General features: G+C 46.1%; 1 protein-coding gene and 1 long non-coding RNA gene across 4 annotated transcripts; one reads left to right on the top strand and one right to left on the bottom strand.

Moving 5' to 3' along the window:
- Positions 1–1,750: 1,750 nt before the first annotated feature.
- On the bottom strand, positions 1,751–27,952 carry atp1b2a (ATPase Na+/K+ transporting subunit beta 2a). Its single transcript, XM_075450851.1, has 8 exons — positions 27,645–27,952; positions 21,704–21,832; positions 18,248–18,352; positions 14,115–14,194; positions 13,711–13,836; positions 12,225–12,284; positions 2,660–2,755; positions 1,751–1,919 (listed from the first exon to the last, which is right to left on the bottom strand). Exons 1-8 carry the CDS (start codon positions 27,751–27,753, stop codon positions 1,755–1,757), a joined length of 870 nt encoding a protein of 289 aa, XP_075306966.1. The 5' UTR covers positions 27,754–27,952; the 3' UTR covers positions 1,751–1,754.
- Positions 14,609–15,480, top strand: LOC142368645 (uncharacterized). 3 transcript variants are annotated; one of them, XR_012767400.1, is made up of 4 exons: positions 14,609–14,696; positions 14,781–15,088; positions 15,173–15,298; positions 15,355–15,480. It is a non-coding gene; the product is annotated as an uncharacterized LOC142368645 (long non-coding RNA). The 3 variants fall into 3 exon arrangements; XR_012767399.1 differs by lacking the exon at positions 14,609–14,696 and having other exon boundaries at positions 14,711–15,074; XR_012767398.1 differs by lacking the exon at positions 14,609–14,696 and having other exon boundaries at positions 14,711–15,088.
- Positions 27,953–27,998: the final 46 nt, after the last annotated feature.

Genomic DNA, 27,998 nt, shown 5'->3' with positions numbered 1-27,998 from the left:
ATCAGAACCACCGTGGCAGAACTCACTGAAGATAACTTCTTTATATGTAAAAACTGAACACTGTACACACGGTCCACAAACAAAAAGTCATCGCTAATAATAAATACATAGATAAATAAATACATGAATAAATAAACAAATACATGAATAAACAAATACATGAATAAACAAATACATGAATAAACAAATACATGAATAAACAGGCTGGAGGTTGATATATGTGAGCTGATTTGCTCTGTGATTCATGCAGAATGATCGGTGACGGAGGAGACGACATCATCTGCGTACGCAGAATGATCGGTGACGGAGGAGACGACATCATCTGCGTACGCAGAATGATCGGTGACGGAGGAGACGACATCATCTGCGTACGCAGAATGATCGGTGACGGAGGACAGGACATCATCTGCGTACGCAGAATGATCGGTGACGGAGGAGACGACATCATCTGCGTACGCAGAATGATCGGTGACGGAGGAGACGACATCATCTGCGTACGCAGAATGATCGGTGACGGAGGAGAGGACATCATCTGCGTACGCAGAATGATCGGTGACGGAGGACAGGACATCATCTGCGTACGCAGAATGATCGGTGACGGAGGAGACGACATCATCTGCGTACGCAGAATGATCGGTGACGGAGGACAGGACATCATCTGCGTACGCAGAATGATCGGTGACGGAGGAGAGGACATCATCTGCGTACGCAGAATGATCGGTGACGGAGGAGAGGACATCATCTGCGTACGCAGAATGATCGGTGACGGAGGACAGGACATCATCTGCGTACGCAGAATGATCGGTGACGGAGGAGAGGACATCATCTGCGTACGCAGAATGATCGGTGACGGAGGAGAGGACATCATCTGCGTACGCAGAATGATCGGTGACGGAGGAGAGGACATCATCTGCGTACGCAGAATGATCGGTGACGGAGGAGAGGACATCATCTGCGTACGCAGAATGATCGGTGACGGAGGACAGGACATCATCTGCGTACGCAGAATGATCGGTGACGGAGGAGAGGACATCATCTGCGTACGCAGAATGATCGGTGACGGAGGAGAGGACATCATCTGCGTACGCAGAATGATCGGTGACGGAGGACAGGACATCATCTGCGTACGCAGAATGATCGGTGACGGAGGACAGGACATCATCTGCGTACGCAGAATGATCGGTGACGGAGGAGAGGACATCATCTGCGTACGCAGAATGATCGGTGACGGAGGAGAGGACATCATCTGCGTACGCAGAATGATCGGTGACGGAGGAGAGGACATCATCTGCGTACGCAGAATGATCGGTGACGGAGGAGACGACATCATCTGCGTACGCAGAATGATCGGTGACGGAGGAGAGGACATCATCTGCGTACGCAGAATGATCGGTGACGGAGGAGACGACATCATCTGCGTACGCAGAATGATCGGTGACGGAGGAGACGACATCATCTGCGTACGCAGAATGATCGGTGACGGAGGAGATGACATCATCTGCATCCGTCCTCAGTGGCAGTGACATCAGAGCGTGAGTGAGTGCTGATTGGTCTTGTCAGTGTGTTTTGGTTAAAGCTGCGTGGAGGGTCACATTGGAGAAACACCAAAGAAACAAAGAGTTTTGCATGACTAGTGGGGACAGAAAACAGCTGGAAGCCTCAGCCGGTGAAACATGGTGAAGCCGGTCAGTGAGAGGAAAATAAATAACCAGAAACGTGGTGAACGCAGCTTTAACGCGTGTCGGTGGGCGGGTCTATTTGTCGTTGATCCGGAGTTTGAAGGACACCCGTCCGGCGAACTTGTCCCGCTCGCCTCCGGCCGACAGCGTGTTGGAGATGACTTTACACTCCACATTGATGTCCGTGTTCATCGAGGCGTTCAGAAACTTCACCGCCACCAGAGGCTGAGTGTAGTTCACCTGAGACACCGAAGACAGAAAGTACTGAGTGTGTAATAACTACTGAATAACTACTGAGTAAGTACTGAGTGTGTAATAACTACTGAGTAAGTACTGAGTGTGTAATAACTATGTAATAACTACTGAGTGTGTAATAACTATGTAATAACTACTGAGTAAGTACTGAGTGTGTAATAACTATGTAATAACTACTGAGTGTGTAATAACTATGTAATAACTACTGAGTAAGTACTGAGTGTGTAATAACTATGTAATAACTACTGAGTGTGTAATAACTACTGAATAACTACTGAGTAAGTACTGAGTGTGTAATAACTATGTAATAACTACTGAGTGTATAATAACTACTGAGTGTGTAATAACTACTGAATAAGTACTGAGTGTAGTTCACCTGAGACACCGAACACATCCCTGATCAGCATCACCCAGGAACACATACACTCAGTACTACCTACTAGTACTGAGAGAGTACTACGTTATACTGACAACTTAGTACTGAGTATTGGGTTAATACTGAACGGTACTTACGGTAACAGTACTCAGTCAGTACTCAGTACTCAGTCAGTACTCAGTACTCAGTCAGTACTCTGTACTCTGTACTCAGTACTCTGTACTCTGTCAGTACTCAGTACTCTGTACTAAATACTCAGTACTCAGTCAGTACTCAGTCAGTACTCAGTACTCAGTCAGTACTCTGTACTCTGTACTCTGTACAGACTGTCTGCAGTTAGCTGACCTACCTGAGCTTTCTTGCCGTAATATGGATAATACATGAGGTTAAAGGTCCCGTTGGCGGGATAATACGCCAGCGGCCCCATCTTGTCACCGTCCTCCCTCTGAAGAAACAAACGCAAACATGAGTACTTCTGATCTGATGAATGACCTGAAGAAACAAACACAAACATGAGTACTTCTGATCTGATGAATGACCTGAAGAAACAAACACAAACATGAGTACTTCTGATCTGATGAATGACCAATAACCTGAAGTCCACCAAAGAACTCACCTTTTAAAATAAACTACAGTAAAAAGGAGACGTCATGAAACATGATGCCATGTTTGTTTATAGTTTTCAACTGCTTTGCGTTTCATGCTGTTTGTTGACTGTTTCATACTGTTACATGCTGTTTGTTGACTGTTTCATACTGTTTGTTGACTGTTTCCTACTGTATGTTGACTGTTTCATACTGTATGTTGACTGTTTCATGCTGTTTGTTGACTGTTTAATGCTGTTTGTTGACTGTTTGTTGACAGTTTCATACTGTTTATTGACTGTTTGTTCACTGTTTCATGCTGTTTCATGCTGTTTGTTGACTGTTTCATGCTGTTTCCTGCTGTTTGTTGACTGTTTCATGCTGTTTCATGCTGTTTGTTGACTGTTTCATGCTGTTTGTTGACTGTTTCATGCTGTTTCATACTGTTTGTTGACTGTTTCATGCTGTTTGTTGACTGTTTAATGCTGTTTGTTGACTGTTTGTTGACAGTTTCATACTGTTTATTGACTGTTTGTTCACTGTTTCATGCTGTTTCATGCTGTTTGTTGACTGTTTCATGCTGTTTCCTGCTGTTTGTTGACTGTTTCATGCTGTTTCATGCTGTTTGTTGACTGTTTCATGCTGTTTCCTGCTGTTTGTTGACTGTTTCATGCTGTTTCATGCTGTTTGTTGACTGTTTCATGCTGTTTCATGCTGTTTGTTGACTGTTTCATGCTGTTTCCTGCTGTTTGTTGACTGTTTCATGCTGTTTCATGCTGTTTGTTGACTGTTTCATGCTGTTTCATGCTGTTTGTTGACTGTTTCATGCTGTTTCATACTGTTTATTGACTGTTCACTGTTTCATGCTGTTTCATGCTGTTTGTTGACTGTTTCATGCTGTTTCATGCTGTTTGTTGACTGTTTCATGCTGTTTCCTGCTGTTTGTTGACTGTTTCATGCTGTTTCATGCTGTTTGTTGACTGTTTCCTACTGTTTGTTGACTGTTTCATACTGTATGTTGACTGTTTCATGCTGTTTGTTGACTGTTTAATGCTGTTTGTTGACTGTTTGTTGACAGTTTCATACTGTGTGTTGACTGTTTCATACTGTTTATTGACTGTTTGTTGACTGTTTCATGCTGTTTCATACTGTTTGTTGACTGTTTAATGCTGTTTGTTGACAGTTTCATACTGTTTGTTGACTGTTTCATACTGTATGTTGACTGTTTCATGCTGTTTGTTGACTGTTTAATGCTGTTTGTTGACTGTTTGTTGACAGTTTCATACTGTGTGTTGACTGTTTCATACTGTTTATTGACTGTTTGTTGACTGTTTCATGCTGTTTCATACTGTTTGTTGACTGTTTAATGCTGTTTGTTGACAGTTTCATACTGTATGTTGACAGTTTCATACTGTTTGTTGACAGTTTCATACTGTATGTTGACAGTTTCATACTGTTTGTTGACAGTTTCATACTGTTCGTTCACTGTTTGTTGACAGTTTCATACTGTATGTTGACAGTTTCATACTGTTTGTTGACAGTTTCATACTGTTTGTTCACTGTTTCATGCTGTTTCATGCTGTTTGTTGACTGTTTCATGCTGTTTCATGCTGTTTGTTGACTGTTTCATGCTGTTTCATACTGTTTGTTGACTGTTTCATGCTGTTTGTTGACTGTTTCATGCTGTTTCATACTGTTTGTTGACTGTTTCATGCTGTTTCATACTGTTTGTTGACTGTTTCATGCTTTTTGTTGACTGTTTCATGCTGTTTGTTGACTGTTTCATGCTGTTTCCTACTGTTTGTTGACTGTTTCATGCTGTTTGTTGAGTGTTTCATACTGTTTGTTGACTGTTTCATGCTGTTTCCTACTGTTTGTTGACTGTTCCTACTGTTTGTTGACTGTTTCATGCTGTTTCCTACTGTTTGTTGACTGTTTCCTACTGTTTGTTGACTGTTTCATGCTGTTTGTTGACTGTTTCATGCTGTTTCCTACTGTTTGTTGACTGTTCCTACTGTTTGTTGACTGTTTCATGCTGTTTCCTACTGTTTGTTGACTGTTTCCTACTGTTTGTTGACTGTTTCATGCTGTTTGTTGACTGTTTCATGCTGTTTCCTACTGTTTGTTTACTTTCATGCTGTTTCATACTGTATGTTGACTGTTTCATGCTGTTTGTTGACTGTTTCATGCTGTTTCCTACTGTTTGTTGACTGTTTCATACTGTATGTTGACTGTTTCATGCTGTTTGTTGAGTGTTTCATACTGTTTGTTGACTGTTTCATGCTGTTTCCTACTGTTTGTTGACTGTTTCCTACTGTTTGTTGACTGTTTCATGCTGTTTGTTGACTGTTTCATGCTGTTTCCTACTGTTTGTTGACTGTTTCATACTGTATGTTGACTGTTTCATGCTGTTTGTTGAGTGTTTCATACTGTTTGTTGACTGTTTCATGCTGTTTCCTACTGTTTGTTGACTGTTTCCTACTGTTTGTTGACTGTTTCATGCTGTTTCCTACTGTTTGTTGACTGTTTTATACTGTTTGTTGACTGTTTCATGCTGTTTCATACTGTTTGTTGACTGTTTCATGCTGTTTCATACTGTTTATTGACTGTTTCATGCTGTTTCATACTATTTATTGACTGTTTCATTCAAGATTCAAGATTCAAGAGGGTTTATTGTCATTCCAGCCATATACACAGTACACAGTGGAATGAAATAACGTTTCTCGAGAAGTTTTTCAGTGCAACAAACAGCAACAACAAAGAACAGCTGGGACAACAGAGGTGATCAGATCAGTCTGAGCGTTGAGGAGTCGTATGGCCTGGGGGAAGAAGCTGTTTTGTAGTCTGGTGGTGACAGACCGTATGCTGCGGTACCTTCTGCCAGATGGGAGGGGTGAGAAAAGTCTGTGTGAGGGGTGGGAGGGGTCTTTAAGAATCCTGGTTGACTTGCGGATGCAGCGTGTGGTGTAGATGTCTGAGACGGAGGGGAGAGTGGCTCCAATGATCTTTTCAGCCGTCCTCACCACACGCTGAAGGTTTTTGCGGTCCAGTTGGGTGCAGTTACCGAACCAGGCGGTGATGCAGCTACCCAGGAGGCTCTCTATGGTCCCTCTGTAGAAGGTGGTGAGAATGGTGGGAGGGAGGTGGGCTCTCTTCAGCTTTCTCAGGAAGTGGAGACGCTGCTGGGCCTTCTTTACGGTGGAGCCGGTGTTGAGGGACCAGGTGAAGTTCTTCGCCAGATGGACACCAAGGAATTTGGTGTTCTCCACAATCTCCACCGGGGAGCCTTCGATGTGCAGAGGCTCGTGGTCCCTCTGTGCTCTGCGGAAGTCAACAACCATCTCTTTAGTTTTGTCCACATTCAGAGACAGGTTGTTGGCTTTGCACCAGGTGATCAGCTTTTCCACCTCCTCCCTGTATGATGACTCGTCGTTCTTTTCGATGAGACCCACCACGGTTGAGTCGTGTGGTGCTGTGCAGTCGTGGGTTAGGAGTGTGAACAGCAGTGGGCTGAGCACGCAGCCTTGAGGTGCCCCTGTGCTCAGTGTGGTGGTGCTGGAGGTGTTGTTTCCGATCCGGACTGACTGGGGTCTCCCCGTAAGAAAGTCCAGGATCCAGTTGCAGAGGGTAGTGTTCAGGCCAAGCAAGCTCAGCTTCCTAGTCAGGTGCTGTGGGATGATAGTGTTGAATGCTGAACTGAAGTCTATGAACAGCATTCTGACGTAAGTGTCTTTTTTGTCCAGGTGCGTGAGTGCTAGGTGGAGGGTGGTGTTGATGGCGTCGTCGGGGGAGCGGTTGGCTCGGTACGCGAACTGCAGGGGGTCTAGGGTGGGAGGCAGATGGTTCTTGATGTGCTTCAGGATCCACCTCTCAAAGCACTTCATGATGGTAGGGGTGAGTGCGATGGGGCGGTGATCATTGAGGCATGACACAGGCGACTTCTTGGGCACAGGGACGATGGTGGTGGTTTTGAAGCACGATGGGACGATGGCACTGCTCAGGGAGATGTTGAAGATGTCCGTGAAGACATCTGACAGTTGGTCTGCACATCCCCTCAGCACACTCCCGGGAATGTTGTCTGGGCCAGCAGCCTTACGTGGGTTGACTCTTTGCAGAGTCTTTCTCACTTCAGCTGTGGTCAGGCATAGCACTTGTTCGCCAGGAGGGGGGGTGTTCTTCCTTGCCACCACATCATTCTCTGCATCAAAACGACTGTAGAACACGTTCAGCGCATCGGGCAGGGAGGCATCACTGTCACAGGCCGGTGTTGTTGTCCTGAAGTTAGTGATGGCTTGGATTCCCTGCCACAGCTGCTGTGTGTCTCCACTGCCTCTGAAGTGGCCGTGGATTTTCTGGGCATGCGCTCGCTTTGCATCCCTGATAGCCTGGGCCAGTGTTGCCCGCGCTCTGCTCAGGGCCTCCTTTTCTCCTGTTCTGAATGCTGCGTCTCTGGCTCTCAGCAGTGCACGCACCTCAGCAGTCATCCATGGCTTCTGGTTAGAGCGCGTGGTGATGGATTTGATGACCGTGACGTCATCAGTGCACTTACTGATGAAACCAGTGACTGAAGCCGTGTACTCCTCTAGGTCAGTGGAGCCGTTGGTGGTTGCTGCTTCCCTAAACATTTGCCAGTCAGTGCACTCATAACAGTCCTGGAGGGTAGAGAGGGCTCCTTCCGGCCAGGTCTTTACCTGTTTGTTGACTGGTCCGGAGCGTCTGACCAGCGGTCTGTATGCTGGGATCAGCTTGACGGAGATGTGGTCAGAATATCCCAGGTGGGGGCGGGGCTCGGCACCATATGCACCGGGTATGGGGGTGTAAACAAGATCCAGCGTGTTCGCTCCTCTCGTTGCAAAATCCACATGTTGGTAGAATTTTGGAAGCACTGTTTTTAGATTAGCATGATTGAAGTCTCCGGCGACAATAAGCAGTCCTTCTGGATGTTTGTTTTGGAGATCACTGATGGCCCCGTACAGTGCGGTTAGCGCTTCCTTAGCGTTAGCGCTGGGAGGAATGTACACAGCTACAACGTGCAGGGAGGATATCTCTCTCGGTAAGTAGAATGGTCTATATCTCACGACCGCGTATTCCACCAGCGATGAACAGGACTTGGAGACTAGGACAGAGTTGTTGCACCAGTCCGTGTTGATGTAAACACACAGTCCCCCGCCTCGTGTCTTACCGCACAGCGGGTCTCTGTCGGCTCGATGCGAGGCTAGTCCGTCTAGCTGAATGGCCGCCTCCGGGACGCGGTCGCTGAGCCATGTTTCTGTGAAAACATACACACAGCAGTCCCTAGTGTCCCGTTGAGTAGTCCGTTGTAGTTTGATGTAGTCCAGTTTATTTTCAAGTGAGCGGACGTTAGAGAGCAGGATGGACGGGAGAGCCGGTCGGCTAGCATTAGCCATCAGCCTCGCACGGATACCGGCTCTCTTGCCCCTCTTCCGTCTTCTCTCACACCGCTTTTGGCGCCTCCTCACCCGGCCCTTGTCTTCAGGCGAGCTCGGGAATTTGCGAAGCAGGCTGGTAGACTGTAGCGCATCCTTTGTCTCCGTTGGTATCGCCGTTGGGCAGTGTTTAAGTCCCATAAGTAGACTCCGTTGGTAGACTTTTTGTGACACTGCATCTGAGTGTTGCAGTCCAGCGGCCTCTCGAGTGCAGCCCGTAGACTTCAGACACATAACTTAACAATATAAATAAAAAAATACACTAAAATTACACTGTTTTACACAGTTTTTCCTCTCGAGGGGTCGCTGCGAAAACGATCGCGCCGCCGCTTTATGGTTACCTAGGCAACCTCTATTAATATACCTCTATTCATGCTGTTTGTTGACTGTTTCATACTGTATGTTGACTGTTTCATACTGTTTGTTGACTGTTTCATGCTGTTTGTTGACTGTTTCATACTGTTTCCTACTGTTTGTTGACTGTTTCATACTGTATGTTGACTGTTTCATGCTGTTTGTTGAGTGTTTCATGCTGTTTGTTGAGTGTTTCATGCTGTTTGTTGACTGTTTCATGCTGTTTGTTGAGTGTTTCATGCTGTTTGTTGACTGTTTCATGCTGTTTGTTGACTGTTTCATACTGTTTGTTGACTGTTTCATGCTGTTTGTTGAGTGTTTCATGCTGTTTGTTGAGTGTTTCATGCTGTTTGTTGAGTGTTTCATGCTGTTTGCTGACTGTTTCATACTGTTTGTTGAGTGTTTCATGCTGTTTGTTGAGTGTTTCATGCTGTTTGTTGAGTGTTTCATGCTGTTTGTTGAGTGTTTCATGCTGTTTGTTGAGTGTTTCATGCTGTTTGCTGACTGTTTCATACTGTTTGTTGACTGTTTCATGCTGTTTGTTGACTGTTTCCTACTGTTTGTTGACTGTTTCATACTGTTTGTTGACTGTTTCATGCTGTTTGTTGACTGTTTCATACTGTATGTTGACTGTTTCATGCTGTTTGTTGACTGTTTCATGCTGTTTCCTACTGTTTGTTGACTGTTTCATACTGTATGTTGACTGTTTCATGCTGTTTGTTGAGTGTTTCATGCTGTTTGTTGAGTGTTTCATGCTGTTTGTTGAGTGTTTCATGCTGTTTGTTGACTGTTTCATACTGTTTGTTGACTGTTTCATGCTGTTTGTTGAGTGTTTCATGCTGTTTGTTGAGTGTTTCATGCTGTTTGTTGACTGTTTCCTACTGTTTCATGCTATTTGTTGAGTGTTTCATGCTGTTTGCTGACTGTTTGTTGACTGTTTCCTACTGTTTCATGCTGTTTGTTGAGTGTTTCATGCTGTTTGTTGAGTGTTTCATGCTGTTTGCTGACTGTTTGTTGACTGTTTCCTACTGTTTCATGCTGTTTGTTGACTGTTTCATGGCCTCATCTGTCACACCTTTCCTCACTTTACTCTCTTTTTCCCCTGTTTAATTTCTCAAATGATATTATGTACATGTGACATTATTGTGGTCTGGTTCTGGTACTGATGGCCACCCTTCCTGGTTCTGGTTCTGATGGCCACCCTTCCTGGTCCTGGTTCTGATGGCCACCCTTCCTGGTTCTGGTTCTGATGGCCACCCTTCCTGGTTCTGGTTCTGATGGCCACCCTTCCTGGTTCTGGTTCTGACGGCCACCCTTCCTGGTTCTGGTTCTGATGGCCACCCTTCCTGGTTCTGGTTCTGATGGCCACCCTTCCTGGTCCTGGTTCTGATGGCCACCCTTCCTGGTTCTGGTTCTGATGGCCACCCTTCCTGGTCCTGGTTCTGATGGCCACCCTTCCTGGTTCTGGTTCTGATGGCCACCCTTCCTGGTCTTGGTTCTGATGGCCACCCTTCCTGGTTCTGGTTCTGATGGCCACCCTTCCTGGTCTTGGTTCTGATGGCCACCCTTCCTGGTTCTGGTTCTGCCAGAGGTTTCTTCCTGTTCAAAGGGAGTCGTTTCTCTCCACAGTCGCCTCAGGCACACTCAGGACGGGAGATTGGACTGAAGACAAGTTTCAGTTGGTTTCCTTAGCTAGGAAATTGCTTTTGAATTGGCTCTATATGAATGAATTGGATTATTTTCAAATTAATTAATTGGATTTAATTTGATTATGTTTACAATGAATTGAATTCCAATTGGCTTGAATTGGACTATATTATTTAAGTGCCTTGAGATCACATTTGTTGTAATTTGTGGCTATATAAATAAATTGAATTGAATTGTACGTTGACTGTGTTATTATTGTCTTGCATTTAATTAATTGGATTGAATTGTATCCTTGAATTACAATGGTTGTGATATGGCATTCTATAAACTTAAACTTAATTGAATTCAATTGGTCTCCGATGTAGTTCTCTATCTATTTCTATGATAAGAAAAAGTTTATTTCTATTCACTAAATTCTACTTTCTACGATCTTCACTTTCTACTTTCTTACCCACTCATCTTTCCCCACTTTGTATGTCTGAAGATGGCGACAGACACACAGGATGAAAACAGATTCAGACAGAAAGTAAGATTCATAAAGATTAGTCGTCCCCCCTCTGTTCACTGAGCTTAGCTCCACTGGCTACCCTTAGATCCACTGGCTACCCTTAGCTCCACTGGCTACCCTTAGCTCCTCTGGTTACCCTTAGCTCCACTGGCTACCCTTAGCTCCACTGGCTACCCTTAGCTCCACTGGCTACCCTTGGCTCCACTGGCTACCATTAGCTCCTCTGGTTACCCTTAGCTCCACTGGTTACCCTTAGCTCCACTGGTTACCCTTAGCCCCACTGGCTACCCTTAACTCCACTGGTTACCCTTAGCTCCACTGGCTACTCTTAGCTCCACTGGCTACCCTTAGCTCCACTGGTTACCCTTAGCTCCACTGGTTACCCTTAGCTCCACTGGTTACCCTTAGCTCCTCTGGCTACCCTTAGCCCCACTGGCTACCCTTAGCTCCACTGGCTACTCTTAGCTCCACTGGTTACCCTTAGCTCCACTGGTTACCCTTAGCTCCACTGGTTACCCTTAGCTCCACTGGCTACCCTTAGCTCCACTGACTACCCTTAGCTCCACTGGTTACCCTTAGCTCCACTGGTTACCCTTAGCTCCACTGACTACCCTTAGCTCCACTGGCTACACTTAGCTCCACTGGCTACACTTAGCTCCACTGGCTACCCTTAGCTCCACTGGCTACCCTTAGCTCCACTGGCTACCTTTAGCTCCACTGGTTACCCTAAGCTCCACTGGCTACCCTTAGCTCCACTGGCTACCCTTAGCTCCACTGGCTACCTTTAGCTCCACTGGTTACCCTTAGCTCCACTGGCTACCCTTAGCCCCACTGGCTACCCTTAGTTCCACTGGTAACCCTTAGCTCCACTGGCTACCTTTAGCTCCACTGGTTACCCTTAGCTCCACTGGCTACCCTTAGCCCCACTGGTTACCCTTAGCTCCACTGGTAACCCTTAGCTCCACTGGCTACCCTTAGCTCCACTGGCTACCCTTAGTTCCACTGGTTACCCTTAGCTCCACTGGTAACCCTTAGCTCCACTGGCTACCCTTAGCTCCACTGGTTACCCACCTCCTGCCCTCTGGGAGGCGCTGCAGGTGCATCAACACCGGGACAAACAGCCTTTATCCCAGAGCCCTAACCCTGCTGAATGTAAACTAACTGCCAACAGATTTATTTATGTATTTATCTTGTTACACCTGAGTTATAATTCCGAACACTCAGCTCACACAATGACTGCTGAATGATGAATGATGAATGATGGCGCCGACTGTTTAATGTTTGTTAAGTGATCTGAACTTTAAAGGCTCGGCTGTTCCTTTTGTTGTGCTGCTGGACGATGACAATAAATCTGACAAACACAGAGACTCGGACCTTTGCTCCACAGGTGATATAAGGAGACTCCCCGTCCTTCCCAGGTAACATCCCGATCACCTGGACACAGGAGAGAGGAACTCGTGAGACAGTTTTTAGAGTCCCCCCAGAGAAGGTCTAACGTCTGAGGTCTGAGATCTGAGATCTGAGATCTGAGGTCTGAGATCTGAGATCTGAGATCTGAGATCTGAGATCTGAGGTCTGAGATCTAAGATCTGAGGTCTGAGATCTGAGATTGAAAATCTGAGGTCTGAGATCTGAGGTCTGAGGTCTGAGGTCTGAGATCTGAGGTCCGAGATCTGAGATCTGAGGTCTGAGGTCTGAGATCTGAGGTCTAAGATCTGAGATCTGAGGTCTAAGATCTGAGATCTGAAATCTGAGGTCTGAGATCTGAGGTCTGAGATCTGAGATCTAAGATCTAAGATCTGAGATCTGAGGTCTGAGATCTGAGATCTGAGGTCTGAGGTCTGAGATCTGAGATCTGAGGTCTGAGATCTGAGATCTGAGGTCTGAGGTCTGAGATCTGAGGTCTAAGATCTGAGGTCTGAGATCTGAGATCTGAGATCTGAGGTCTGAGGTCTGAGATCTGAGATCTGAGGTCTGAGATCTGAGATCTGAGGTCTGAGTTCTGAGATCTAAGATCTGAGGTATGAGATCTGAGATCTGAAATCTGAGGTCTGAGATCTGAGATCTAAGATCTGAGGTATGAGATCTGAGATCTGAAATCTGAGGTCTGAGGTCTGAGGTCTGAGATCTGAGGTCCGAGATCCGAGGTCTGATGTCTGAGATATGAGGTCTGAGATCTGAGATCTGAAATCTGAGGTCTGAGGTCTGAGATCTGAGATCTGAGATCTGAGATCAGAGATCTGAGGTCTGAGATCTGAAATCTGAGGTCTGAGGTCTGAGATCTGAGATCTGAGATCTGAGATCTGAGGTCTGAGATCTGAAATCTGAGGTCTGAGGTCTGAGATCTGAGATCTGAGATCTGAGATCTGAGGTCTGAGATCTGAGGTCTGAGATCTGAGATCTGAGGTCTGAGATCTGAGATCTGAGATCTGAGGTCTGAGGTCTGAGATCTGAGATCTGAGGTCTGAGATCTGAGATCTGAGGTCTGAGTTCTGAGATCTAAGATCTGAGGTATGAGATCTGAGATCTGAAATCTGAGGTCTGAGATCTGAGGTCTGAGGTCTGAGGTCTGAGATCTGAGGTCCGAGATCCGAGGTCTGATGTCTGAGATATGAGGTCTGAGATCTGAGATCTGAAATCTGAGGTCTGAGGTCTGAGATCTGAGATCTGAGATCTGAGATCAGAGATCTGAGATCTGAAATCTGAGGTCTGAGGTCTGAGATCTGAGATCTGAGATCTGAGGTCTGAGATCTGAGGTCTGAGATCTGAGATCTGAGGTCTGAGATCAGAGATCTGAGGTCTGAGGTCTGAGGTCTGAGATCTGAGGTCTGAGGTCTGAGGGTCTGAGGTCTGAACGTACCCGGTTCAGTTTGATGAGGACGCAGGGCTGACCTCTGTCGTAACCATAGAAACGATCCGACACCCCAGAACAATCCCCCAACATCGTCCGGTTGAACTGACAGGAGCGCTTAGGGTTGTTCCTCACCTGTAGGAGGGTGGAGAACAGGTGGAGGTGAGAGAAGACAGGTGGAGGTGAGAGAAGACAGGTGGAGGTGAGAGAAGAAAGGTGGAGGTGAGAACAGACAGGTGGAGGTGAGAGAAGACAGGTGGAGGTGAGAGAAGAAAGGTGGAGGTGAGAACAGACAGGTGGAATGTGAGAGAAGACAGGTGGAGGTGAGAGAAGAAAGGTGGAGGTGAGAACAGACAGGTGAAGGTGAGACAGGTGGAGGTGAGAGCAGACAGGTGGAGATCAGACAGGCTTACCTCTCCACTGTCCTCCTGGATGAAGAACTGATCAGGGGGGCAGTTATCATTGGTCTGAACCTGGTAGGTGTCGTTGTAGGCTGCACACAAACAGAAAAGCAGAAAGGTAAACACAGACAGGTAAACACAGACAGGTAAACACACACAGGTAAACACAGACAGGTAAATACACACAGGTAAACACACACAGGTAAACACACACAGGTAAACAAAGACAGGTAAACACAGACAGGTAAAAGCAGACAGGTAAACACAGACAGGTAAACACAGACAGGTAAACAAAGACAGGTAAACACAGACAGGTAAACACAGACAGGTAAACACACACAGGTAAACACACACAGGTAAACACAGACAGGTAAACACAGACAGGTAAACAAAGACAGGTAAACACAGACAGGTAAACACAGACAGGTAAACACAGACAGGTAAACACAGACAGGTAAACACAGACAGGTAAACACAGACAGGTAAATACACACAGGTAAACACACACAGGTAAACAAAGACAGGTAAACACAGACAGGTAAACACAGACAGGTAAACACAGACAGGTAAACACACACAGGTAAACACACACAGGTAAACAAAGACAGGTAAACACAGACAGGTAAACACAGACAAGTAAACACACACAGGTAAACACAGACAGGTAAACACACACAGGTAAACACAGACAGGTAAACACAGACAGGTAAACACACACAGGTAAACACAGACAGGTAAACACAGACAGGTAAACACAGACAGGTAAACACAGACAGGTAAATACACACAGGTAAACACACACAGGTAAACAAAGACAGGTAAACACAGACAGGTAAACACAGACAGGTAAACACAGACAGGTAAACACAGACAGGTAAATACACACAGGTAAACACACACAGGTAAACAAAGACAGGTAAACACAGACAGGTAAACACAGACAGGTAAACACAGACAGGTAAACACACACAGGTAAACACACACAGGTAAACAAAGACAGGTAAACACAGACAGGTAAACACAGACAAGTAAACACACACAGGTAAACACAGACAGGTAAACACACACAGGTAAACACAGACAGGTAAACACAGACAGGTAAACACACACAGGTAAACACAGACAGGTAAACACAGACAGGTAAACACACACAGGTAAACACAGACAGGTAAACACAGACAGGTAAACACAGACAGGTAAACACCAACAGGTAAACACAGACAGGTAAACACACACAGGTAAACACAGACAGGTAAACACACACAGGTAAACACACACAGGTAAACACAGACAGGTAAACACAGACAGGTAAACACACACAGGTAAACACAGACAGGTAAACACAGACAGGTAAACACACACAGGTAAACACAGACAGGTAAACAAGGACAGGTAAACACACACAGGTAAACACAGACAGGTAAACACACACAGGTAAACAAAGACAGGTAAACACAGACAGGTAAACACACACAGGTAAACACAGACAGGTAAACACACACAGGTAAACAAAGACAGGTAAACACACACAGGTAAACACACACAGGTAAACAAAGACAGGTAAACACACACAGGTAAACACACACAGGTAAACAAAGACAGGTAAACACAGACAGGTAAACACACACAGGTAAACAAAGACAGGTAAACACAGACAGGTAAACACACACAGGTAAACACAGACAGGTAAACACAGACAGGTAAACACAGACAGGTAAACACACACAGGTAAACAAAGACAGGTAAACACATACAGATAAACACAGACAGGTAAAAGCAGACAGGAAAACACACACAGGTAAACACAGACAGGTAAAAGCAGACAGGTAAACACACACAGGTAAACACAGACAGGTAAAAGCAGACAGGTAAACAGAGACAGGTAAATGCTGACAGGTAAACACAGACAGGTAAACACACACAGGTAAACAAAGACAGGTAAACACAGACAGGTAAACACAGACAAGTAAACACAGACAGGTAAACACACACAGGTAAACACACACAGGTAAACACACACAGGTAAACACAGACAGGTAAACACACACAGGTAAATGCTGACAGGTAAATGCTGACAGGTAAAAACAGACAGGTAAACACACACAGGTGAACAAAGACAGGTAAACACAGACAGGTAAACACAAACAGGTAAACACAGACAGGTAAAAACAGACAGGTAAAAGCAGACAGGCAAACACACACACAGGTAAATAAAGACAGGTAAACACACACAGTTAAAAGCAGACAGGTAAAAGCAGACAGGTAAACACAGACAGGTAAAAGCAGACAGGTAAATACACACAGGTAAACACAGACAGGTAAACACAGACAGGTAAAAGCAGACAGGTAAACACACACAGGTAAACAAAGACAGGTAAACACAGACAGGTAAACACACACAGGTAAACAAAGACAGGTAAACACAGACAGGTAAACACACACAGGTAAACAAAGACAGGTAAACACAGACAGGTAAAAGCAGACAGGTAAACACACACAGGTAAACAAAGACAGGTAAACACAGACAGGTAAATACACACAGGTAAACACAGACAGGTAAACACAGACAGGTAAAAGCAGACAGGTAAACACACACAGGTAAACAAAGACAGGTAAACACAGACAGGTAAATACACACAGGTAAACACAGACAGGTAAACACAGACAGGTAAAAGCAGACAGGTAAACACACACAGGTAAACAAAGACAGGTAAACACAGACAGGTAAACACAGACAGGTAAACAAAGACAGGTAAACACATACAGATAAACACAGACAAGTAAAAGCAGACAGGAAAACACAGACAGGTAAACACAGACAGGTAAAAGCAGACAGGTAAACACACACAGGTAAACACAGACAGATAAACACAGACAGGTAAAAGCAGACAGGTAAACACACACAGGTAAACAAAGACAGGTAAACACAGACAGGTAAATACACACAGGTAAACACAGACAGGTAAACACAGACAGGTAAAAGCAGACAGGTAAACACACACAGGTAAACAAAGACAGGTAAACACAGACAGGTAAATACACACAGGTAAACACAGACAGGTAAACACAGACAGGTAAAAGCAGACAGGTAAACACACACAGGTAAACAAAGACAGGTAAACACAGACAGGTAAACACAGACAGGTAAACAAAGACAGGTAAACACATACAGATAAACACAGACAAGTAAAAGCAGACAGGAAAACACAGACAGGTAAACACAGACAGGTAAAAGCAGACAGGTAAACACACACAGGTAAACACAGACAGATAAACACAGACAGGTAAAAGCAGACAGGTAAACACACACAGGTAAACACAGACAAGTAAACACAGACAGGTAAACACACACAGGTAAACACACACAGGTAAACACACACAGGTAAACACAGACAGGTAAAAGCAGACAGGTAAACACAGACAGGTAAACACACACAGGTGAACAAAGACAGGTAAACACACACAGGTAAACACAGACAGATAAACACAAACAGGTAAACACAGACAGGTAAACACAGACAGGTAAAAGCAGACAGGCAAACACACACACAGGTAAATAAAGACAGGTAAACACACACAGTTAAAAGCAGACAGGTAAAAGCAGACAGGTAAACACAGACAGGTAAACAAAGACAGGTAAACACATACAGATAAACACAGACAGGTAAACAGAGACAGGTAAACACAGGCAGGTAAACACAGACAGGTAAACACAGACAGGTAAACACACACAGGTAAATACACACAGGTAAACACAGACAGGTAAAAGCAGACAGGTAAATACAGACAGGTAAAATCAGACAGGCAAACACACACACAGGTAAATAAAGACAGGTAAACACACACAGTTAAAAGCAGAAAGGTAAAAGCAGACAGGTAAACACAGACAGGTAAACACAGACAGGTAAACACAGACAGGTAAACACACACAGGTAAACACACACAGGTAAACACACACAGGTAAACACACACAGGTAAACACAGACAGGTAAACACAGACAGGTAAACAGAGACAGGTAAAAGCAGACAGGTAAACACAGACAGGTAAACAGAGACAGGTAAAAGCAGACAGGTAAACACAGACAGGTAAAAGCAGACAGGTAAACACAGACAGGTAAACATTAGCATTAGTAAACAAGCCTTACGGGACAGGAAGGTGTTGAGGTTTTGGATGAAACCGTCCCAGCTCTCAGTTTCTGATACCGAGAAACCGATCTCCATCTGATCACCCCTTGGACGAATCATCATCCCTGAAACACAAAAACCAATGGTTAACCAATCACAGTCTGAGCCTCATTAACAACCAATCACAGCCTGAGCCTCGTTAACAGCCAATTACAGCCTGAGCCATATTAAATAACCAATCACAGCCTGAGCCTCGTTAACAACCAATCACAGCCTGAGCCTTATTAACAACCAATCACAGCCTGAGCCTCGTTAACAACCAATCACAGCCTGAGCCTCGTTAACAACCAATCACAGCCTGAGCCTTATTAACAACCAATCACAGCCTGAGCCTCGTTAACGACCAATCACAGCCTGAGCCTCGTTAACAACCAATCACAGCCTTAGCCTTGTTAACAACCAATCACAGCCTGAGCCTCGTTAACAACCAATCACAGCCTGAGCTTTGTTAACAACCAATCACAACCTGAGCCTTATTAAACAACCAATCACAGCCTGAGCCTCGTTAACAACCAATCAAAGTTTGAGGAATTGGTGCAGTATCGAATTTAGAGTGAGAAACAGAGTAGGAAAGACACCTCAGCTGAGATGTAGTCTTCCTAAAACGTAAACTGCGGTTGTGTCAAAGCTGTAAAATGTATCAACAAACCCTTCAGTTCAGTTAAAGCTGAGAGTCTCCTGTCACATATAAACTTTGAATGGGGTCTGTGTGATGCTTTATGGCTGAGTTATAAGGCCTCTAAAATAGTTAAGTGCTTTTCATTGCATTTTCCCATCCACAATTTTCCCACTTTTTCCCATTTTGCCGGAATTCCTTTCAACTAATGAGAGCCAAAAGTCATAACACACCATTCCCGATCGATGCGCACGCAGCGGTGTGCTTTTTATGCCGGTCGGACCATCGCTGCTAGACTAGCAGCGCGCCGAACTTTAGGGCGGAAACGGGCTGAATGGGGATAGCTGACCATGCTAAAAAAAAGCTGAAAACAGTTCAATTTTAGCAGTAAAAACTGTTGCTAAGGTATTGGTTGAAGGAATTTTGTGACATTTGTGTACTACCAAACTTAACATTGGAGTTAGTAAGAGAATTTGAGAGGTTGATCTCGGTTCAAGGCTCATAGCTGAAATTCTGTAAATGTGAGCTCTTTAGTAGTTACATTGGCTGAAAGAGGACAATTTTTCCTACATTTTAAGGTATAATTTGTTTCTCTAAGTTAAACTGTATGAAAGTTAGAGGAATTTGTTTGAAAAATTTTAAACTTATCAGCACGCACTCAACTGTGTGCTCATTCATAAAAATCAAGAAGGAGCAAAATGTTCATGTTTTTGAAACGGTCATATTTCAAAATTGGCTGAAGATTTGAAAAAGCTGAAACAAATGGTAATAGCTGAATGTCTTGTGAACATTTTAAAGTTTGAATGGTGTCTCTAGCTGAAAGCAAGCAGAAATAGTTGGAAAGACGAAGATAATTTAGAAGAGCTGAAAGCAGTTTCCATTCAAATAAAAGTGGAATATCTTAAAAAGTGTAAAAGGTAAAAACACCAAAAATGATAGCAGGAATCTGCTGAAAGAGCTGAACGTTTTGATACCAAAATTGTAGAAATAGCTGAAAGTATGCAGGAGTAGTTAGGTGCCGAAAACTGGCGGAATAATAATAAAAAAGAGAAACAGGAACTTAATAGTGAGAATGCCTTAAAGCATTCTCACAATGAAAGTCTGGCAACAGATTAGTAAGTGTGTCTAATGCCTTCAGCATTGGTCCCATAATAAATAAGTCTGGAGACTGAAGACAGTAACTTCCAGTACCTCTGAACCATATGGGTCTGATCCTGAAGTTGTTTTTTCCTGAACATGCCAGCGGTTGAGTCTGCAGTAGGATGCAGAAGGTGAACCTAGGATGATCTAACCCTCATCTGATCTGATAGACTGCACCCAGAGATCATTGAGCCAGAAAAATCCAGCACAGAAACAAAAGTGGCAGCAACACATCCCGCCGTTCCTCAAAGGAGAGTGAATGTTGTGTGTAAATGAGAGATGCTTTTTATTTTTCATTTATTTTATTCATGTGGAACAACTTTTATTGTGTATTAAATTAAATTATAGTGATTTATATGTGAAAATGTATGGTGAAATGGTCATGTGCTCATGTACCTTTTAGAACCAGTTTTGTACACCAACCTGCCCAGGGACTACAGGTGGAAACTAGCATTTCCTGATATAACCTGGTACAAAGCATCTTTCCTCATGGTCAATGTTTATTGTACACTGTTCCTGTTCATATAAAAACATACCATACCATACCATACCAAAGATGAGACTTTATTTTGAATAAAAACCTTTTTAACTTGACCGTTTGTCACCACCTGGAGGTGAGCAGTGAAAGGGAACCATGGATTAGAAGCTTTAGGTTTCTATGTGCAGAAACTGGTGATAGATGGAGATTTAACCTTGTAGCACCCACAGTTGCAGATATGCAACAAGCTTTTTATTTATTTACATTATATTTTATTTACATTTTTATTTACATACATTATTTACATCCATGTGTAATATTTTTTTACATTAGATTTTATGTGCTGACAGTTGTCACAGCATCATTTTCTTGGCTCAGTGAATTACACTCTGCTCTGCGGTGGTCTGTTCCAGTTGGTTCTGCTCTCGTTTGGTGTGCTCTGCTCTGTCCACCTTTCACAGCGGTAATGGGAGCTCAGCTCTCCAAATTGTATTATTATGATTTTTTTTTGCATTTTTTTATTAGCTTCATGTGCACATCTTTTATTTACATTACATTTTTATTTACATTACATTTTTTGCATTTTATATGTGCTTCACTTTTTCACAACAAAGATGTGTGAAATCTGTTTGATTTGTTGTTGAATGGAAAGTTTATGATGGTTGTGTTCCGCACTTTGTATTAAGAATGTTCAATAAAGGTTTATTATATACATTTTATTGTGGTAGCAGCAGTTACTGGTGAATTTTCACTAAACCTTTTTTGCCAAACGATCTGCAGAGAATGACTTGGTTTTGTGAACTAAATTAATCAGGAAAGCCCACAGTTGCAAATATGCAACATTGTCTAAAATGATCAAAAATAGCCCAATTCCAAAAATTCCAAAAAATATTGGTTTATTCCCACCCAAAAAGATGCAAGAAGAGCCAAAATTATTTTTTTCAATGATTATTCATATGCTTGGGTGCTACAAGGTTAAAGATTTGAGAACATTGTGAGTTCAACCTGACCAATCTGCACCTGAGCTAAGGTCAGGTGCAGATTGGTCAGGTTGAACTCAAACCTCCCGTTTGTGTGGGCGGAGCCTCGCTGCAGGTGATGGAACAGGTGTGTGGGGGCAGGTAAACACTAACACCTGCAGGGCAGGTGTGGTAACCCCTCCCTGATGTCTGACGCTCTGACCTGGAGTGGCCAGCCGGTCCTGCCAGGTGGGCTTGTAGTCGTCGAGCGTCAGCAGCATGATGTACATGGTGAGGGTGAACATCCCCGCCAGAAACAGGTAGAAGACCAGGTAGAAGAGCAGGATCAGGCCTGGAGGACAGAGCAGAGACATTCAGACCCTCAGTGCATCACATCCCCTCCCCCCCCTTTCAGTAAATGTCATCTTTATAATCCTCTTGTGATAAGCCCCGCCCCCTGCCGATGACCTACATTCAGAATGAATAGAGGGGGAAGGGGAGATCTAATCCAACCAGTGTCTCCGTCTTCTTATTGATTATTTGTGACAGAGTTTGACCAAAGTTTTATCCATAAGCTTTAACCATGGACACAAAAAATGCTGCCCTCTGATTGGCTGTTGTAATCAGGCCCAGTTCAGGCCACCAGTTTAACCAGCATTTCTAATCAGCAGGTAACCACGGCAACAGACAGGACTGTGGAACAGTTTAAGATCATTGGCAGCCATTCAGCGTCCGGGGAGCATGGGGGCGCGGTGCCTTGCTCAAGGGCAACTCAGCCTGAGGTGGGCTGCTGTCGGTTTCACCAATTTTGAGTGACGAGACTGGGAATCGAACCCCCAACCTTCCTTATTGGCCGCCCTCGTTAACTAAACTCAGGGTGAGGGTTAGGGGGTAACCCTAGGGGTTAGGGTTAGGGGGTAACCTTAGGGGTCAGGGTTAGGGTTAGGGGGTAATCCTAGGGGTTAGGGGGTAACCCTAGGGGTCAGGGTTTGGGTTAGGGGGTAATCCTAGGGGTTAGGGGGTAACCCTAGGGGTTAGGGTTAGGGGGTAACCTTAGGGGTAAGGGTTAGGGGGTAATCCTAGGGGTTAGGGGGTAACCCTAGGGGTCAGGGTTTGGGTTAGGGGTAATCCTAGGGGTTAGGGTTAGGGGGTAACCTTAGGGGTCAGGGTTAGGGTTAGGGAGTAACCCTAGGGGTTAGGGGTAACCCCAGGGGTTAGGGTCAGGGTTAGGGGTAACCCTAGGGGTTAGGGTTAGGGGTAACCCTAGGGGTTTTGGTTAGGGGTAACCCTAGGGATTAGGGTTAGGGTTGGGGTAACCATAGGGGTTAGGGGTAGGGGTAACCCTAGGGGTTAGGCTTGTGAGTTTTTACTCAGTGGCTCCCCTCCAATGCGTTTGAACAGTCGCCATGGAGTTTGGTGTAGGAGCCAGGGGAGTACACTACAACTCAGAACCTGGCTGGCGGTTGCTGCCTGTAGTGTTATGGTCCTGGAGTAACTCAGGAGGCCGTGGGAAACTCTGTGTGATCTGAGTTGTGTTTCAAGTGGGTGCAACAGACACAGGGTACATACAGGTGTGTGTTATGTGCTGCAAAAGGAGGGAGAGAAGAAGAAAAGTTATTACATTTTATTAAAAGTATATTCAAAATTACTATTAATTTTTCAAAAAAGTGGAATGTGAACCCCGATCATGGCTAGGCGTGCAGCCCTGTGACACCGCCTGGTCCTGTTACCTTAGGGTTAGAGTTTAGTGAAAGGTTATATAACACACAATCATTGTTGAAATTATTAGCTTTGTTATAAAAAATAAAGAATTTAGTTTTAAAAATGTGGCCTGTACACTCCGACTTATGGTTAGGCGTGCAGTCCTTTGCCCCTCCCCCAGTGCGGGTCTCAGGGTTAACGCATCGTTCACAGCTCTCCATCTTGGACACATTGATGTAAAACTGATATTTTTCTTCCTGCTGGCTGGAAATAAAATGATGCTGTTGTTAAAATTGTAAAACACTAACATGTCCAAGACTTCCTTTGACTCCAAAGAGATCTGGGTGAAAAGCGATGGCAGAAATGTCCATTGGGCCAAAGTGTGAGCCTTATGATGCATGTATTTAATCTTCTGGACATATAGGGAACCCCCCTGGATCTCAGATTTGTGTAATTGTTCGGCGTTTTGTATTTGTTGTTTTTGCTTTTTTTGTTTTACCTTTAATCTCTGTACTCTGTAAATAATGAAATGATCTATAGATAAAGAAGAACTGACCCGGTGTCAGTTCTTCTTTATCTATCTATCTTTATCATCAGGCTGGAGGACCGGCTGGAGGACCAGCGGGACACCATCCTGGACACGACCCAGTTTAGGCCCCGCCCCCCCGCTCTGAGAGGTTAGTGTTAGCTACATGTTCATCATGTGACATCCATCAGAGAGAAATGCTGTACTTTCCCTTTAAGAGGAGCATGGTCCTCATAACTGCACTGATCCCACCGTGTGTGTGTGTGCAGATTACTGTCCAATCAAACTCGTCCGTCGACTTTAATCCAGATTAACACACACTCCTCACTTTGGTGTCATCAAGGCCAAACGTCCACAGCCCCAGTGCATGATGGGAGATATGGCATGATCATCGTCATCAGAATTGAGTTGAACATCAGACTCCACCTGCCTGATGTTAGACTGGGCAGAGCCTTCCGTTATCAGGCCCCTCTCTGTGGAACCAGCTGCCAGTTTGGGAGGCAGAGCCTTCAGTTATCAGGCCCCTCTCTGTGGAACCAGCTGCCAGTTTGGGAGGCAGAGCCTTCAGTTATCAGGCCCCTCTCTGTGGAACCAGCTGCCAGTTTGGGAGGCAGAGCCTTCGGTTATCAGGCCCCTCTCTGTGGAACCAGCTGCCAGTTTGGGAGGCAGAGCCTTCGGTTATCAGGCCCCTCTCTGTGGAACCAGCTGCCAGTTTGGGAGGCAGAGCCTTCGGTTATCAGGCCCCTCTCTGTGGAACCAGCTGCCAGTTTGGGAGGCAGAGCCTTCAGTTATCAGGCCCCTCTCTGAGGAACCAGCTGCCAGTTTGGGAGGCAGAGCCTTCAGTTATCAGGCCCCTCTCTGTGGAACCAGCTGCCAGTTTGGGAGGCAGAGCCTTCAGTTATCAGGCCCCTCTCTGTGGAACCAGCTGCCAGTTTGGGAGGCAGAGCCTTCAGTTATCAGGCCCCTCTCTGTGGAACCAGCTGCCAGTTTGGGAGGCAGAGCCTTCAGTTATCAGGCCCCTCTCTACTTTTAAGACCAGGCTTAAAACTTTCCTTTTTGATAAAGCTTATAGTTAGGGATGGCTCAGGTGATCCTGAAACATCCCACAGTTAAGCTGCTATAGGCCCAGACTGCTACGGGGCCTCATCTGTCACACCTTTCCTCACTTTACTCTCTTTTCCCCTGTTTAATTTCTCAAATTAATTCATGTACATGTAACATTATTGTGGTCATTAACTCGTGTTTCCCTGTTCCAACAGGTATCCTTTGAATGGTGTTACAGTGTTTGTTGTCCCCCCCTTTCTGTCTTCTCAAACCCAGCTGGTGGAGGCGGATGGCCACCCTTCCTGGGTCTGGTTCTGATGGCCCCCCTTCCTGGGTCTGGTTCCGATGGCCACCCTTCCTGGGTCTGGTTCCGATGGCCACCCTTCCTGGGTCTGGTTCTGATGGCCACCCTTCCTGGTCCTGGTTCTGATGGTACGCTCAGGACGGGAGATTGGACCGAAGACAAGTTTCAGCTCAATCTGTTGGTTTCCTTAGCTAGGAAACTGTTTTTGAATTGGCTTTATATGAATGAATTGGATTATTTTTTAAATATTTATGATTACAATGAATTGAATTCCAACTTCATCCTGCAGCATCTGGACTCCCTAGGAACCTACGCCAGGATCCTGTTTGTGGATTTCAGCTCTGCATTCAACATGATTCTTCCCACTCAGCTCCAGGACGAGCTGTCTGTGCTCTCCGTGCCCGACTCCACCTGCAGGTGGATCCCAGACTTCCTAACAGACCGGAGTCAGCGGCTGGGGAAGAGACCTTAAGCACAGGAGCTCCACAGGGCTGTGTACTTTCACTTCTACTCTTCTCCCTGTACACCAACTGTTGCACCTCCAGCCATGACTCCGTTAAGCTTATTAAGTTTGCGGATGACACCACCACCCTCATCGACAGTGGAGATGGTCGTAGACTTTAGGAAATCCACAGCCCCCCTGCCCCCCCTCGCCCTCACCGACACCCCCATCACCACTGCGGACCGTCACCGGTTCCTCGGCACCGCCATCACCCGGGACCTCAAGTGGGAGCCGACCATCAGCTGGAAGGCCCAGCAGAGGATGTACTTCCTGCGACAGCTGAGGAAGGCCAAGCTGCCGGCCCAGCAGCCGGCCCAGCTGCCGGCCCAGCTGAAGGCCCAGCTGCCGGCCCAGCTGCCGGCCAAGCTGCCGGCCAAGCTGCCGGCCAAGCTGCCGGCCAAGCTGCCGGCCAGGCTGCCGGCCCAGCTGCCGGCCAAGCTGCCGGCCCAGCCGCCGGCCAAGCCGCCGGCCAAGCTGCCGGCCCAGCCGCCGGCCAAGCTGCCGGCCAAGCTGCCGGCCCAGCAGCCGGCCCAGCTGCTGGCCAAGCTGCCGGCCAAGCTGCCGGCCAAGCTGCCGGCCAGGCTGCCGGCCCAGCTGCCGGCCAAGCTGCCGGCCAAGGTGCCGGCCAAGCTGCCGGCCAGGCTGCCGGCCCGGCTGCCGGCCAAGCTGCCGGCCCAACTGCCGGCCCGGCTGCCAGCCCAGCTGCCGGCCCGGCTGATGGTGCAGTTCTACATGGCCATCACGGAGTCCATCCTCCGCTCCTCCATCACGGAGTCCATCCTCTGCTCCTCCATCAGGGAGTCCATCCTCCGCTCCTCCATCACGGAGTCCATCCTCTGCTCCTCCATCACGGAGTCCATCCTCCGCTCCTCCATCAGGGAGTCCATCCTCTGCTCCTCCATCACGGAGTCCATCCTCTGCTCCTCCATCACGGAGTCCATCCTCTGCTCCTCCATCACGGAGTCCATCCTCTGCTCCTCCATCACGGAGTCCATCCTCTGCTCCTCCATCTGGGAGTCCATCCTCCGCTCCTCCATCACGGAGTCCATCCTCCGCTCCTCCATCACGGAGTCCATCCTCCGCTCCTCCATCAGGGAGTCCATCCTCCGCTCCTCCATCACGGAGTCCATCCTCCGCTCCTCCATCACGGAGTCCATCCTCCGCTCCTCCATCAGGGAGTCCATCCTCTGCTCCTCCATCAGGGAGTCCATCCTCTGCTCCTCCATCAGGGAGTCCATCCCCCCGTCACAAGAACAATCATCATTAAAATTGCACTAATGAAGCTGCACTGTTGTTGCTCTGTATACTGTTGTACACACCTTGTACATTTTATATTCATATATTTTTATTCTTTATTTTTATCATTATATCCTATGTTACATGTTTGCACCTTTACGCCGCAGCAAATTCCTAGTTAGTGAACACTGTTCACTAGCAATGGCAATAAAACTGATTCTGATTCTGAATTGGCTTGAATTGGACTTTATTTATTATCTAACTGCCTTGAGATGACATTTGTTGTATTTGGCGCTATATAAATAAAAATGAATTGAATCAGAACTCAGACCCACAAAGACCCAAATGTTGCCCCAGAACCACAAAGACCCAAATCCCCCACAGGACAGAGGACAGAAACCCAGCACCTGAGGATCCCGGTGAGGAACATCTGGATCCAGGGTGGGGGCTTAAAGGCAATTCAAAATGCTTCACAGCTACATAAAATCACAAGAAGGCAATAAAATCATTTAAAATAAAAAAAAATGAAATAAAATAATAAAATAAATAAAAATAATAATAATACAATTAAAAAAAATATCATTAATTAATTAATTTAAAAGTGAAGAGGTCCTGACCCAGTTCTGACCCGGTTCTGACTGGGTTCTGACCCGGTCCTGACCCGGTTCTGACTGGGTCCTGACCCGGTTCTGACCCGGTTCTGACCCAGTCCTTCCCCGGTTCTGCCTCAGCAGCAGGCAGGTGGACCTGCCGCTCAGTTATTGATCACCCGTCATCATCCTGATCGACCAGGAGCGCGTTCACAGGCACCCCCCCCCCCTATATAACCACACAGACGCGCGCGGACTCACCCCAGCTCGAGGCCGTGCGGCCCAGCAGCTCGTGCTTGCGCGGGTTCCAGAAGAACTCGTGCCACTCGCCGGAGTCCTTGCGCCGGTCTTCCTCCTTGGATCCGGACATGATGAGGATGAGGAGAAAGGATGCAGAAGGTGTGCGTGCTCACACGGCGCGCGCGTCCGCTGCTGCTTCCTTTCGGCGCGAGAATCGATCCGCGGATCGATGATGATGAAGATGATGATGGAGGCGGCGGCGATGAAGGACAGACGGAGCAGGAGAGGACACTGCGGTAACACCGTGTGACGTCACAGCCGCTGCCGCCGCAGCCCGCCAATAAGGGAGGAGCGCGATGCGCCAGGCCCCGCCCC

Source organism: Odontesthes bonariensis, chromosome 19, assembly GCF_027942865.1.
Source record: "Odontesthes bonariensis isolate fOdoBon6 chromosome 19, fOdoBon6.hap1, whole genome shotgun sequence".
NCBI classification, from domain to species: domain Eukaryota; kingdom Metazoa; phylum Chordata; class Actinopteri; order Atheriniformes; family Atherinopsidae; genus Odontesthes; species Odontesthes bonariensis.
This window is presented reverse-complemented; position numbering and strand designations above follow the sequence as displayed.

What these genes read in the sequence shown, in the direction of transcription:
- atp1b2a (XM_075450851.1), bottom strand. Translation starts at nt 27,753, where the DNA reads ATGTCCGGATCCAAGGAGGAAGACCGGCGCAAGGACTCCGGCGAGTGG. An exon ending in TCCAGGAGGACAGTGGAGAG is followed by an intron (nt 13,837 to 14,114) that starts GTAAGCCTGTCT and finishes ACCCTCCTACAG; the next exon opens with GTGAGGAACAACCCTAAGCG. An exon ending in ATATCACCTGTGGAGCAAAG is followed by an intron (nt 2,756 to 12,224) that starts GTCCGAGTCTCT and finishes TTGTTTCTTCAG; the next exon opens with AGGGAGGACGGTGACAAGAT.